At 31.4% G+C, this 15,397-nt stretch overlaps 2 protein-coding genes across 4 annotated transcripts in view; both read left to right on the forward strand.

Annotated features, from left to right (window-relative positions):
• LOC110178026 (uncharacterized) overlaps positions 1-15,397 on the forward strand; it is a 62,524-nt gene that overhangs the window by 23,586 nt on the left and 23,541 nt on the right. The gene's annotated exons all lie outside the window — the stretch shown is intronic.
• On the forward strand, positions 8,132-8,620 carry LOC110178027 (uncharacterized). Its single transcript, XM_020945043.2, has one exon. The coding sequence runs from the start codon at positions 8,258-8,260 to the stop codon at positions 8,531-8,533; it is 276 nt and encodes a 91-aa protein (XP_020800702.1). The 5' UTR covers positions 8,132-8,257; the 3' UTR covers positions 8,534-8,620.

Below are 15,397 nucleotides of genomic sequence, written 5' to 3' on the forward strand. Positions count from 1 at the left end.
AATTTTTTATAAATTTTAATTCAAAGACTGCGAATATTTAAAGTTTAATTATGATTGATTTACGATTCGATCTAATAATTTAATTGCAAACTGAGAGCGTAAATATACATTCCGAAGTTAGCTTCCTTTCTTGTTTAGTTTGTGCTTAAAGGAAATATTTAAGGAGAAAGGGGCGCTGTAATACACACTAAAAAAAAAGGCTGAAAATATATATTTATATAAGTTTCGCTTGCATTTCTGGTACCCTCCCCCCTCTCAAATTCTGTTTCTCAAATTGCAAAGAGATAAACAAAAAAGGTAAACAAAGGCAGCAGCACTCCAAGTGTCAAAATTAGGAACTACAGAAGTAGATCGAATTCTCTCCAAGTCCCTCTCTCGCTCTCAGGTTCAACCTACCAGAGAGAGAGAGAGAGTTCGAGAGAGCGGCCAAAGTCAGTAACGGTACTTCCTACGGCTTTTTCTAGGGCATAAATATTCAAGGGCAAATGAAGAGCAAAATTGGCTGACCGAATGCACGGAAGGACAAGGATACAAGAAATATGAAAATAAGTTTGTTTCACTCACTCGCATTACTTTGGATGCAGCTGCAGCTCCCAACGGCGAATTAGAAAACGAAAACGGACGCAAAAAGACGAAATTAAGCCTTCTTATTGAAGGCATTGAAAACGCGAATACAATTACTTTGCCTGCTTGGATTTCCACTTGCACATAAACAAAAACAAAAAAAATAACTAGCCAAGAAAAGCGCACTGATCTTGGCTATGTATATATGCAATTACATATATAAATACTTACATATTTTCATGTAATTATATATATATATGTACTTATGTACATATATATTTACAGGCATTTAGTAATTAAAAAACACACATACGATCGCGGCCCGGACTGCCCCCGCTTCACACACACTTTTCACTGCGGGGGCTCACTGATTTTTCGCATTTTCGACTGATTTTTCCGCGGTACTTTTCCGTTTGCTTTTACCGTTGACCGACGCGGCGATCTCCTGCACGGAGATTTTTTCGTTTTCGGTTATTTTTTCCTTCCACTCCGACCGGCGTCGTGGGAGTAACTGATTTTGCACGGCCATCGGGAGAGCTCTCTATGTCATATTGGAAGGAGGCGATGCTTCGGCTTATTGGAAAGCGGCGCCAGAGAGTGAGAGAGATCAGGTGGCCATTTCCAAAGCACTTCCTGGATCAACTTAGACTCAAACCATGGTTGCGAGATCCAATTGGTTTATCTTTATCTAATTGGGTTAAGTTAGCTAAGTTTCCTGAAACGAAAAATAATAATAATTAATTAGTTTAAAAGAAACTAAATTGGATCCATATTAATAATTAACATCAAGGCTTTTTTTTTATCCTTGCAAGGGTGTTTTAATTTTAGTTAGAAGTTTGTAGCGATATGAAGGAATCATTTCCGACCGTTTAAATCATATATATTCTTGATCAGCATCCACAGTAGAGTACTTTAAGATTGTATATATTTTTCCCTTTTAATTTTCCACTTGAAAATCTTGGGAAATAGATAGAGTTTTTATTTTTTATCTCCCCTTGAAATCATTCCTTAAAACCTCTGCAAAATTTAAAACTTTTGAATATATCTTAATTTATTTAGTATTTATTTTTTTCAAAAGATAAAGATAAATGTATATAAATATTTTTCCTTATGATTAAATTTTATTCTATTTTCTATTTTATTCTCCCTTTGACAACCTTACAAATTAAATTTCTCAATTTTAATCATAATTAAGACATTTTTTAGGTCGCTCTATTTAGTATATATATTTGATACGAATTTTTATATATTTTATGGTTATTTTATAGGTATTTTTTATTTAAAGTCTGTGTTTTTTTTATACATTTCTTCTTTAACTTCTCCCCCTTTACAAATTAATTGACTTTCATTAAAGAAACTTAAGATATATATATGATTTCCCTTTTATTTCTTTCTTTAAAATATTTGTGTAATAAAAAACTCTTGAATGTATCATAATTTATTAGGTATATTCCCCTTATATAATTTATATAAATAAATATATGAATATAAATATATGAAATAAATATAAATATATGAATATAAATTTATGAATATATTTATTTATTTGTATATACATAATTAGATGTATATATATATTCATTTTTATATATTCCTTATTTCAATCTCAGCTTAAAAGCCTTCGCAAATTAAAGGCTTACTTATTTTGCCCTAAGATATATTTTAAATCTCCCTATTTTATATATATATTTTATAAAAATTTTGTATATATTTATCCTATTTCTTATATATATTTATCTTTTATATTCTATATACATTTTCCCCTTTCAATGCTGACCGCCTTAGAAAACCCTTTTGCAAATTAATTGACTTTCAATCTGAGCATCTCGACAGATTCACAGATACAGCAGCTGCCGCTACAAAATACAAAATAAAAAAAGAATCTGTAAATCTGTTTATAAAAAAAAGAGAGGCACAGGTGACGATGACAATGACAATGACAACTTCAGCAGTTCAGACTTTAACTGCAACTTCAACTTCAACTTCAACTTCAACTGCGACTCCCGACTTTGACTTTGACTTTAACTTCGACTTCGACTTCAACTCGAACGATGACGCCAAATTGGCAACGCGTTTCTGGTCGTTGGCCAACTTGGTATCTGGCTTCTTCTTTTTTTTTTCCTGTTGTATTTTTTTATTTTTTTTTTTTTTTTTGTGGCCCGAACGTGAGAACCAATTGCTATGTATGGTCATTACAAGCCGACCAGTTAGAGCGAGAGGTAACCCATAAATATTTTAATGATGATTACATTTTAAAAACGAGCGACGACAACGAAAATCGAATGGGGAAATCAGGGGGATCTGGATCCATGGATCCATGGATCCGTGAATCCCTGAATCTCAGTGTATATGATGAGATACTACTCCCAAGTCACTGGGCGACACTGACGACATTTTTCGAATCGCATTGACAGGCTTTGGACCGGTGGCTAAAAGCGATAATTATTGGCCTTAGTCCAGCGTAGCCAGTAAGTGTCGGTGATCGTGTTCAGCGGCAGCTGTTCTTTAACTTCATATATATATATATATATATAGATATATATATATCCCCCTTTTTCCGGAATGCCCCCCTCCTTCTCCCTCTCAAGTACCCCTAATGCCAATCGACGGCGTCTTGCCAATGTAATTTCAATAATTTTATCTGCAGCCGCTCGCGTCTGCAGTGATTCGATTGGCGAGCGGTGACAGATCAAAGACGTTAAGTACAGAGAGAGAAAATGTTGAACATTTGAAAAGAAAATAGGGTAAATAAATAAAAATAAAATATAAAGAAATTAAGTTCCTAAAAATAGAATAAACTAAAGAAAAACAAGCTGAAAATTGATTTAAATGGGTGAAGAACTTTAACAAAGGGAATTAATACTTGTTTTACTTAAAGGGGCAGAAAAGCAACTTGAGAATTATAAGCAAATACTCAGAAAATGTTATTCGGAAACTGGCTATAACGTTGTTTAGCAAAAATAGCGGAAAATCTTTATATTCATTCTACTTTGTAGATCAATCTATTTTACCAAAAAGAAACATAAGAAAAATGTATATTTAGATTGGCCAAAATAAGCAACTTGGGAATTATAAGCAAAATAACAAAATAATAATAAACATGACTTGAAAGGGGAGACTTTAATGAGTAACTAAAGGATCGGGGAACAATATACTTTGTAGATTTTTAAAACCAGAAATATTGAAATAAATGTATCTTTAGAGTTTCATAAAAAAAACTTGAAAATATAGGTAAATACTAATAGTGTTATATTATAAGTTATTCACAAACTTTGTTGAGACTTCTATGTGAAGAAAAAAGATCAGAAAATGTGTAAATTCATACCAGAAATAAATAAGTAAAAGCATTTGTTGAGCTTTCAGAAAAGCAACTTAAGAATTATAAGCAAAAGTGCAAAAAATATGCTACTTAAGGGATTAATAAATTTTTCAGATTTTCTACTTTTTTGCAAACCTTAATTTTTCCAGATTTTTCTGCTTTTTTGTAAAACTTAACTTTTTTGACTAGAAAAAAAGCAGAAAAGTCTGGAAAAATTATTCATCCTTCATTGTTCATTTATTTCATCATAAATAAATTACGAAATGTATATTTGAAGTTTGGAGAAAAGCAACTTGAGAACTATAAGCAAAAGGTCAGTAAATGTTCTACGGAAAGTAACTTTAAGGACTATTTTATGGCTAAAAAAAGAGCAGAAAAATCTGGAAAAATTATTCAACCTTCTTTGCTTATTTATTTGATCTTAAATACATTAAGAAATATATTATTTAAGTTTCAAGAAAAGTAATAAGAGAATTATAAGCAATATTAAGCAATTAAAGCAAACTCTCTAAAACTTCTAGAAAGCTCTTGAACAACTAGAAAAAAACCCATCAATATGAGGTATAAGTATTTCTTCTTTCTTATATATTCTGATACAAGTACTTCACTCCCAATTTCTCTCTCTGTTCATGGCGGCAAAAGATCAGTGATCAGTTAAACCGATGGGTGGAGCTGCCTTGGCTCACAAAACACTCTCGGCCTGCTCCAGATGTTTAGCCGCTTGAAGGTGAAGGTACATACATACAAGAAGAGGAAAAAGTAGCCGATCCCAGTGATTGCAATCAGATCCAAGAGGCTCCTCAAAGGCATCAGGGTTCCAAGTACCTAAAAAAGGTACCGAGGTTCCAAAAGATGTGCAATCATCAACTTCAGAGCGAGCGTTGATCAGCCGAAAAGCACTGCCAATTACTCGCTGGCATTGTTGACATGCCATTTGCCATTTGCATCGTTTTGTGTATTTTGTGTGTATTTTGGATTTTGTATTTCTTATTGATTTGTTTAACTTTGCAAAGGTTTTTTTCTTGGCCAAGATCCAATCGATCTTTTGCTGCATTTTTCTCCCACGGAGCGTGTGAATCATTGGGAGTTCATTGTGCCCTGTCGATCGCAGCAAATGAAATATGTCAAAAATCTATTGACAAGCGACGGCATCGATTATCGATACAGGTTGTCCCTCTTCTCCCTCCAATTGATTGCATTCTTGGGTATTGGGCTCTCTCTGTAGGTCAGTTATCGACCCAGTTTACGTGATGGAATCAGTTGGGGGATTTCTTTTAAGCGACCAAAGGGAAAATGGTTCTTGTTTCATTTATGAGTGGGTTAAATGTTCATTTACATAATGATATTTTTCATTAATTTAATTGAATTTAATTTAAATAATGATTTAAGTTTACGTTTTCTATAAATATATATATATATTTTTTTAATGTGTACTTTAAATACAAGTTAAAACCCAAGATTTTAATCATTTTAAACAATAAAAGTAAGTTTTAGCTTTGGTTATTATTCAAGGGTATAGTTTAAGGAAGCTTTTAAGATTTTTATCCTAAAATCAAGTTTCAGAATAGTTTGTAAACCCTTGAAATATTTAATAAAATACCTAACTTGTTGATATCCTATACATTATCTTATGTTTTTCTTATATTCAAAATAAGAATACTAAGACTAATCTCTGTTAGGAAGAAACTTTGATTTAAAATCTATTTTAAAATAGTTTAAAAACTGATTTACATGTTTTTATCTATATATATATATATTGATTTATATGTAAAACAAGATGATTAAACAAGCTAAGACCAAGTTTTTTCTAATAGGGTTTAGTTTAAGGAAGTTCTTAAAATCCTTAAGGTAACGACAACATAAATTTACTTCGGGAAGCTCAATTTTCCATACTTCTTCATTTTGCAAATGGCTTATGGGATGAAATCAATCATAATTACAGTTAAAATAATCGCATTCTTAAAATCAATCTTTATAGATATTTTTATACTTTTGCAGCATATGTAAGTATCAATAAACATTAAGTAACTATGATCAGTAATTAACTATGATCAGTAATTAACTATGATTAGTAAGTATCAATGAAAATTAAGTAACTCTGATCAGTAAGTATCTATGATCAGTAACTATGATCAATAATTAAGTATGACTGGTAAGTATTTATGACCAGTAAGTATGTATGTATGATCAGTTACTTACTTTGAACACTTGTAAACAATGACTTGCAACTTTTGTAACACAACACATGTCTGAGACAAGGCCAGCAGCAGTCACTTCGTTCCGGGGATGTTAGAACCTGTTGGGAATCATAAGCACAGATGTGCGAGATTTGTTTTGAAGCAAATTTAAGAGCATTTGAATGAAACTATGGAGTTATTCTTCTTTATAATTTTACTAGTATATAAAACGGATTATGGGGAATCGGTGGACTATATATATACATATATATATCTGATATAGGAACAATCGGAACATTTTAAGAAAAAAATATTATAACTTTTCCTGTTTTCAACAGATTTTCTTCAAATTTGGTATATAGTCATTATATATTAATCTTGAATTTTGTGTAAAATGTTATGAAAATCGGACTAATATATCATATAGCTGCCATACAAACGATCATTAAAAATAGAGAAAAATTCACTTCGAATTTATAAAAATCCATAACTAAGCCAAAAAAGTATTAATTTTAATTTGGAAAGCTGTTCTGTGCTAGTTTTGTTTAGGTTAATAAATCTGCATACCGCAATTACATTTTTAGGCTACTAAAATTTTTGTCAATTTTTCAATATGTTAACAATGACAAAAAACGCATAAAAAAATTGAAAAAAAATTTTCAAAAATTTGTTTCTCTCCTTTATGCCTAAAAAGATTCGCCTGTTGATGGTGATCAAGAATATATATGATTTATAAGGTCGGAAATGACTCCTTCACTTACTTTTAAGCTTCTGACTGAAGGCCCATTACCATTGTTGTACCGATATTAACAATATTTTTTTATAACATTTTTCGACAAATCAAAATTTAAAAACTTCATAACTAAGCCAAAAATGCATTAATTTTAAATCGGAAAACTGTTCTATGCTAGTTTTTATTACCTTGATAAATCTGCATAATCAATTTTAGATGAAAAATAAATTTAAATTTTGATCAATTTTTGAGACCATTTTAATGATAAAACCACTTAAAAACTTTCGAAAAAAATTTTCAAATTATTTTTTCTGTCAGAGGTGGCTAAATCGATTCTCCTGTTGATGCTGATCAAGAATATATATGATATATAGGGTCGGAAATGATTCCTTCACAGAGTTTTAAACTTCTGAATGAATTTGTGATACCTCAAAAGGGCATAAAAATCGTGTCAAAATATATTACTTTAAGGCTTGAAAGGTCTTGGAAAATATATAATTAAGTATATTTATATATTTTTACATTCTTTATTTGAAAACCTTTAATTTTTCTACCCACACAACACTCTCCCAATCAGTTAAGATCCACTTTCTGGCAATTAAAATTCGATTGAAATCGCCACGAGGTGAACACGCCACGCCTTTGCCTTTTAATTTTTCCCACACCAATTTTGTTGAAGGGGGCGTACCGAGGGGGAAGGGGGGGACCATGAACCCCAATATCGGTAGGGAAACCCCCTTCTCTCCCCCCCCCCTGGAAACAAAAAGCGCAGTCGCATTTCATTTGGGATTCCGTGAGCGTTTCGGTTCAAACATAAAATAAATAAAAATCAGTACAATTCGAAGAGCTGGTGTGTGAGAGACGCCTTTGAGCTTTTGCGACAATCACTCACGTTGCCATTTGGTTCCGTCTCCAGGTGCCCCCTCTTAGCCCCTCTTAGCCCCTCCTAGCCCCTCTTAACCCCTCCTCTTAACCCCTGGTTGGCCAAACCCTTCCTCGAGCGTTCAATCATCGGCAGATCGCCTTTGAGTTTGTCTTCGGTTTTTATTTCGTTTAAACGTTCTGCGTATTGAAATGAAATTTGTGTCGCTCGACACGATGACTTATTCAATTATTCGATACGAATACCACGTGATTGAATTATTGAATTGAAATTGAACACAGAGAGTGGAGAAGGAGACCGAAGACCCAAGCGGAAAACTAGAGGTTTTACAAAGGGGAATTTATATGAAATGTACAAGTTTAAAGAGATTAAATTCACTTCACAAAGAAAGCATTTAAATAATAAGTATTTGCCACAAAAAATCCTATAAAAATAGTCTTGAAAAATCTCAATAAAATCCATCTTAGTTGACCTTCTGAAATCTTTCACTTTAAAAAACAAACCTCAAACCAAAACTCATCAACTCAGGCCTCACACAAACTCTGAGATAAAAAATTGCTCGTTTTTAGTTAATTTCTGAAATGGATACTCCTCCATCTCCTCCTCCCAATCCTCCTTCACTGACGAAGCAGGAAGATGAGTACCTGGACACCAGTGAGGAGGAATTGGCCCAGAATCAAACTCGTCGTGAATCTGTGCATTATGCCACAATTGCCGAGTTTTTGGCCAGTCTCAAGAGTGTCCAGGAGAAGGCACCCTGTCTGGAGGACTATCTGGGAGCTGTCAGATATCCAGTGCAAGAGTCACCCGGTGATGGAGATCCTGTTAAGGAGAGCCGGGATCAGGCCAAGGACTAAGATGATATCGAAAAACTTGCACCTTCACTATATTACGTTCTTGGTGAATAGTATTTAACTTAATTAAAAGAAAGTTTAAGAATTCAAGCTAATTGAGTTGTTTAATATCAAGTCTTTGGGAGATCTGTAGGAATTCATAGCTATTATACTGTAAATTAATTTAGTTATTGTATAGTTTCCTAGTTAATTGTGTTAACTAAAGTTAATTAGAACATGTATTAAGACTCTAAATAAGAAAACTCTACGCATTGCATTGAGGGATTTGTTTTTCTTACTAAAATTTAGGTCACAATTAAAATTAGGTGTAATAGCTGCATTAATTTGAAATTATCTCCTCTATTTTAAGCTATATGATATAATAGTCAGATTTTCATAACATCTTACACAAAATTCCAGACTAATATACAATGGCTATATATTAAATTTGGTAAAAATGTGTTGAAAACTAAAAAAGTTATATATATATTTTTTTTTTAATTTTCCGATCGTTCCTATGGCAGCTATATATATATATATATATATATAGTCCACCGATTCGTCATGCTCCGACTTATATTCTAGTAAAATTATATAGAAGAATAACTCCATAGTTTCATTCAAATGCTCTTAAATTAGCTTCAAAACAAATCTCGCACATCTGTGCTTATGATTCCCAACAGGTTCTAACATCCCCGGAACGAAGTGACTGCTGCCGGCCTAGTCTTAGAAATGTGTTGTGTTACAAAAGTTGCAAGTCATTGTTTACAAGTGTTCAAAGTTACTAACTGATCATACATACATACTTACTGGTCATAGATACTATCTCATCATAGTTAATTACTGATTAAAGATACTTAATGATCATAGTTAATTAATAATTTAGCTACTTAGTGGTAATAGATACTTACTGCAATAGATAATTACTGATCATAGTTATCTACTGATCATAGTTACTTAATGTTCATAGATACTTATTGATCATAGTTACTTAATGTTCCTTGATACTTACTTATATTGAATTACTGATCATAGTTCCTTACTGATCATGGTTATAATTACTGATACATACTGATCCAACAACTTTTTCTCTGGCAGTTATATTAATATAGTTTTCCGATTTTCATCATGAATCAAATTAGATAAAAATATGTTTAAAACTGAAAAAGTGTTAATTTTTTCTTTGTAAAATTGTTCTTGCCTAATTTTAATATTTATCCCAATGCTCCTGTTGCCTTGAATCCTTGTAGATAAATTAAGAAATTAGGCAAACACGTGTACGAACAAGTTATAAACTTGTGGATTTTCCTTTTTTTATTTTTATATACATATATTTTTTATTGTAGATCAAAGTCAAGGGGGGAATGGGCTTTGGGGCATAAAAACTCACTCGTTTGACAGCTCATTTTGCATAATTGTGCAGAGCGACAGGCAGCGCATACGAATTGATTATTGAACCGAATTGAATTCCCTGCCACAAGATATACCCTTAACTTCTATATATATGTATATGTGTATTTTTTATGGTTTGATTTATGATTGCCAGTCAGTCGAGCCTCAAAGTCGAAGTTCCTTAACGATTGGGCATCAAAAATGCTAATTGAGCTGTTTATCGATTTGTCAACAACAATAAGTCGCATAACAATTTCAAACAATGGTCACATTGCCGGCGAAAATTATTTCATTTCAATTGTTGTTTTGGGTCTTTTTTTTTCGTATTGTACTCCATTGAGTTTTATTGCCTATTAAAATTGTGTCAAAATGTGTTTGAAATTTTTTATTGTTAATTATATACGCGGCGGGCGTAATGTGGAACCAATAAACAATATCGACCATCGCAATTGGAATTCGGTGTTAATCTTTTGTTGTTTTCCGTTTTTTTTTTGTTTTTTTATATTTATTTCGAGTTCATTGTAATACGGGGAATTAATTTGGGCAACTAATTAAAGTATCAGTAAAGGCGGGCAAGCGTGAAACCGAAACCAAATCAAAATCGAATTCCAAAATAAAATAAAAGTAAAGAAAAACGAAAATCGCTCAAATGAATAGACAGCCGGATCGGACAGGCTTCAAGTTCAAGTTTTGCACAGATGCAGGGCCATACACTGTTAGAAAATGTGGGTAATTATAGGGGAAAGTTTTTAGCTTTAAAATTAGGTGAAGAAGTGAAGGCTGTGAAAGGTATCTTGGAATAGAGTTTAGATGGGAGACTTTAATTAATAATATTAGTAATTTCTATATTTTTTAGGTCTTTTAGAGACCTATAAAAATTATTAAAAATTTATTTATTGAGACTCTTGATTTATTTAGCAAATTTCCTAGGGAATTTTATTGCCTAAAATAAGTTAAAGCAATTAATGTCAGGTAACTAGTTGAAATATAATAATAAAATAATTAAAAATACTAAGAAAACCCAATTTTTCTTCCTATTATTTTATTAATTTCTATATTTTCAGTGCCTTTTTTCTAAGGAACTCAGAGAGTTGTAAAAAATGTTTAATATTTATGGAAAATATTTAAATGATAGTCTCATAAATTCAGGCAAAGAAAAGTAGATTAAATTAAGGTTTTAAAAGCAAATTCCATACCATATTGAAATAATTTAAATAGTTATAAATTTATTTTGTATGATATTCGTACCTATATATATATAGAATATAAATTTATACCTTAAATAATAGTTATAAGACTTATATTGTTAGATATTCGTACCTTAAAATACATAGAATATAAATTTGTTTCAATGAGACTCTTAAAAATTTAATAGAGTTGTTTAGGGAATCATAATCCTTAAATGTTAAAGCTCAGAAACAATTTTTGTTTCAATTTTAAATTTATTTCTATATTTTTTAGGTCTCTCTTTATCTAAAAAACTTTAAAGAGGCCCTTAAAATGTACCACAAATATTTATTACATATAATTGAATGATATTCTTAAATATTTATTCGATTTTTCCGTCAGTGCAGAAGCCAAGTGGAAAGGGACTTTTGCTCAGAGTTTGAGTAATGAGCTTTGGAGTTCCACTGACCGTCCTGACTGAATGACTGACTAAATGACCAAATGACTGACTGAATGGCTGAGCGAGTGACTGACTGAATGAATGACTGACTGACTGACTGACTGACTGACAGAACCCCGAAAGAGATCGCGGGGCTTGCTCCTGACTGACATTTGATTATTGGCTTCCAATTTGTTGCAGATTCTGTTTTTCTTTTTTTTAGTTTTTGTTCCTCCCCATTCAAGCGCAAATTGCGTGCCTGGCAATCACGGTTCGCAAATTTGCAAATTTGTTGGAAAAAAAAGAAATATATATATATATATAGAAGTCAGCTACCAGAAAGAGATGGCACGAGACCCAGAGAAAGAGACAGCGAGAGAGTAAAGGGCCGAACAGAAGTCAAATTGTGGCCAACATGGAAATTAATGGAGCAATGGAGCGATCGGAGATCGGAGATCGCAGATCAGAGTTGGAGTTGGAGAAAAGATCACGGCTGCTGTCGTTTTGCTACCTTTTTTAGGGTTGCCAAAAGGGAATGTTTTTTTTATACAAAAAATAATATATATAAATAAATAAAAGGGATGACTAGCAAGGAAAAGTATGTATACATTCCTTAAAAAAAAGAATCATAAAAGAATAACAAGTAAAGACATTAATAAGGTATATAAAATTTATAAATTCAATATTTTGAAGTAGCTGTCGAAGCAGTTTGCAATTGAATTATGAAATCAAATCGGAAATCGATCATAACTAAGCTTAAAATCTCAGCATTCTTTGAATCGATATATATCGATACATATCAAAGTTTCAAAAACTCATAACTAAGCCAAAAAAGCAAGAATTTTAATTCTGAAAGGTGTTTTATGCTTGTATTTTATAGTTTAATAAATCTGCATACTCAATTCCGAATTTAACCAAATTAAAATTTTTATTATTTTTTCAAAGTTTGATGAGTGTAAAAATAACAAAATAAAAAGTTGAAAATAAATTGAAAAAAAATTTTTTTTGCGAAAGATGGCTAGATCGATTCGGCTTTTGATTCTGATCAAGAATATATATGATTTATAGGGTCGGAAATGGCTCCTTCATATTTTACAGGCTTCTGACCAAGATTTTAATACCGTGAAAGGGTAAAAAATGTATTAAAAAAGAAATTTATCTTGTTTATATATTATTTATATTATTTACACTATTTATGTTTATATGTTCCCCTATTTACTCCACTTTTCCCTTGAGAAAAAGAGACAAACTCGTCAACACTGACGATGTCTTTGGCTGCTGGCAAATCGGCGGCAGGAAAGGAGTTATTAAGACGAAGCGGGATGGCCATAGTCGCCATAGAGGTTGCCTTAGTCCACCTTTATTTTTATTTTTTTACTTCTTTTTTATCTTATTTTATTTTACTTTACTTTTTTGTTCGTACTTTTCGCTCTGTTTTCTGTTTAATGAAGGCAGTTCGATCGATTTGGCTGGCAGCGAATCGTGGCAGTTCCAGACGCCCCGATTTCCAGTTTCAGTTTGCAGATCGGAGTGTTAGAGATGACACTTTTATTGGGTTATTTTCTTTTATATTTTATATACTTTATATATTTTATGTATTCTATATATTTTATATATTCTATATGATATATGATATTTTATATATTTTATACATTAAATTTTAAATGTAAACTATTTATTTTTTATAGAATACAAAAGTAATGCATTTGAGGAAGAAATTTAATTTTATGGGGCCTTTTTAAAGCTTTGGAATATATTTATGGGATCTAAAATGTATATTTATTGACTAAGTGAAATATATACACAATAAAATATAGATAAAGATTTAATTATTATGTTTCTTAAATTAGTTCTTTATATTTTTAAGGCCTACAAAATATTTTTAAGCTTTATTAAATGTCTTGGGACACTTCAGTTTCTTTTTAATATGAGATAGATTTTTACATATTATTATTTATTTTTTGTTGTTAATTAAAATGTAAACATAATAAAATAAATGAAAAACATGCATTTTATAGGCCTTTTAAATTAGTTATTTCTGTTATGGTGGTCTAGAAAATATTTAGAGGGTTTATTATTATTATTCAGTTTATTTTTAATTGTTAGTTATTGATTTTTATTTATTAGTTATTTGTTGAATAAAATGTATATACTAATAAAATGTATATATTATATAATGTAGAAAGAGCATTTGTTTTATAGGGTTTTAAAATTAGTTATTTTAGTTTTAAAAGACTAAAATATATTTATAGGCTTTATTTAATGTCATGAGATACTTTTGGTCCTTTGAAATATATGTTATGAAATAAAAAAAATAATAGTTATTGTTTGATACAATTAATACATAGTAAAATATTTAATTTCATGTTCATTTTTTATTTTACTAACTATTTAATTTGATTCTTTGGTTATGATAAGCTTAGAAAAAATTTATAAAATATTTGGATATACTTTAGATTTGTCAGTAGCTTTCACTTTATATTTTGGGTTATTTTTAAGAAGTTTTATGACATATTTCTTTGTTATTTCTTATTATTTCTTGCTTTGATTTATTGTTTGTTGCCTTTTTTTTATTATATTTTTGTTTTTATTAATATATTTTGCTCTTATTTATTATTTCATGTTTTTATTTCTTGTTTCTTGTTTTTATTTATTGTTTCTGGCTTTTATTTCTTGTTTTTATTTATTATTTATAGCTTTTATTCATTATTTCGTGCTTTTATTTATTATTTACCTCACCTCGTGTCACGCTGCCATCTCTATCTGCTGGCCAATTTCAGTTAGCCGCCACAGTTGCTGTTGGTAGCAGCAGCATCAGCCTCTGCAGCAGCCAGTTGTGTGTTGGCCAGGCCAAAATGAGCCCTGGGTCCGCGCCGCAAAACAGCATTTTCGATCTGTCTGTCAGTCAGCTGCCATTTTTGCTTGGCTCGAGACCCGCCAGAGGGACCCCAGAGTCTGGTCTAAATACCAGGGGGAGGGGGGCGGAGAACTGGCCAACCAAGTTGGCCAACCAATTGATTGACATTGCCCACAACGCCCTTTTTTGGGGCCAGCCCAAAAGTCGAAGCTCGAATCTCGAAACTCGAAGCTCGAATCTCGAAACTCGAAACTCTATTTTGTGCGATGTGCCAACTGTACCGGAAGTGTGTGAAAATGCTGCCATTCCATTCAGCACTTCTTGTGAATTATCATTATTATGAGCAGCTAACAAACATGCACAACTACAAATTATACAACAATAATTAATTAAGACAAAAAACCAGTTGGCCCAAAGCCGAAGTTCATTCAGGAAAAACTGACAATGACAAAAACCAAAACAGTTACCACAAAAAGATACAAAAAAACAACTAAAATAAAGGCACGTTGAGCGGTCAAAGCCGTGTAATTATGAAATTCAAAGAAATGAAGCATTAAAAACCGAAACAAGAAATATGGCATGATATATGGCCAGAGTTGGAGTACAGGTTAAAAATATGTTTATAACTAAATTAGCATGAAGTTGAAGTCCGAGACTGAGGCTCCATTGATAACTCTGACTTTGTCTTTATATATATATATCTTTGTTTGTTGTCAAGTTGACAAATTAATACACAAAACTAACCCTTTTTGAAGTCAACCGACCGGATTTCTAATTGGGAAGCACTATAAAAAAAATATACAAACACCAACCAACTTCATATTTTGATGGCCACTTTTCTCACCAGTTTTTTTAACGATTATTTTTACAACTATTATTATTATTATCTTTTCTGGTTGTTAGATTTTTTCTTTACAATTTCCAGTGAATGGAGCGAATTACTAAGGGAATGAATTTATAGTCATTCAAGACAGAGTTATGTGTGTTTATACATTCAGGGAAGTCTAAAAAAGGTGTCTTGAGTATTGGATTT

This window comes from Drosophila serrata, unplaced genomic scaffold (genome assembly GCF_035046125.1).
Source record: "Drosophila serrata isolate PLE 108 unplaced genomic scaffold, ASM3504612v1 contig_292, whole genome shotgun sequence".
Taxonomy (NCBI): Eukaryota; Metazoa; Arthropoda; class Insecta; order Diptera; family Drosophilidae; genus Drosophila; species Drosophila serrata.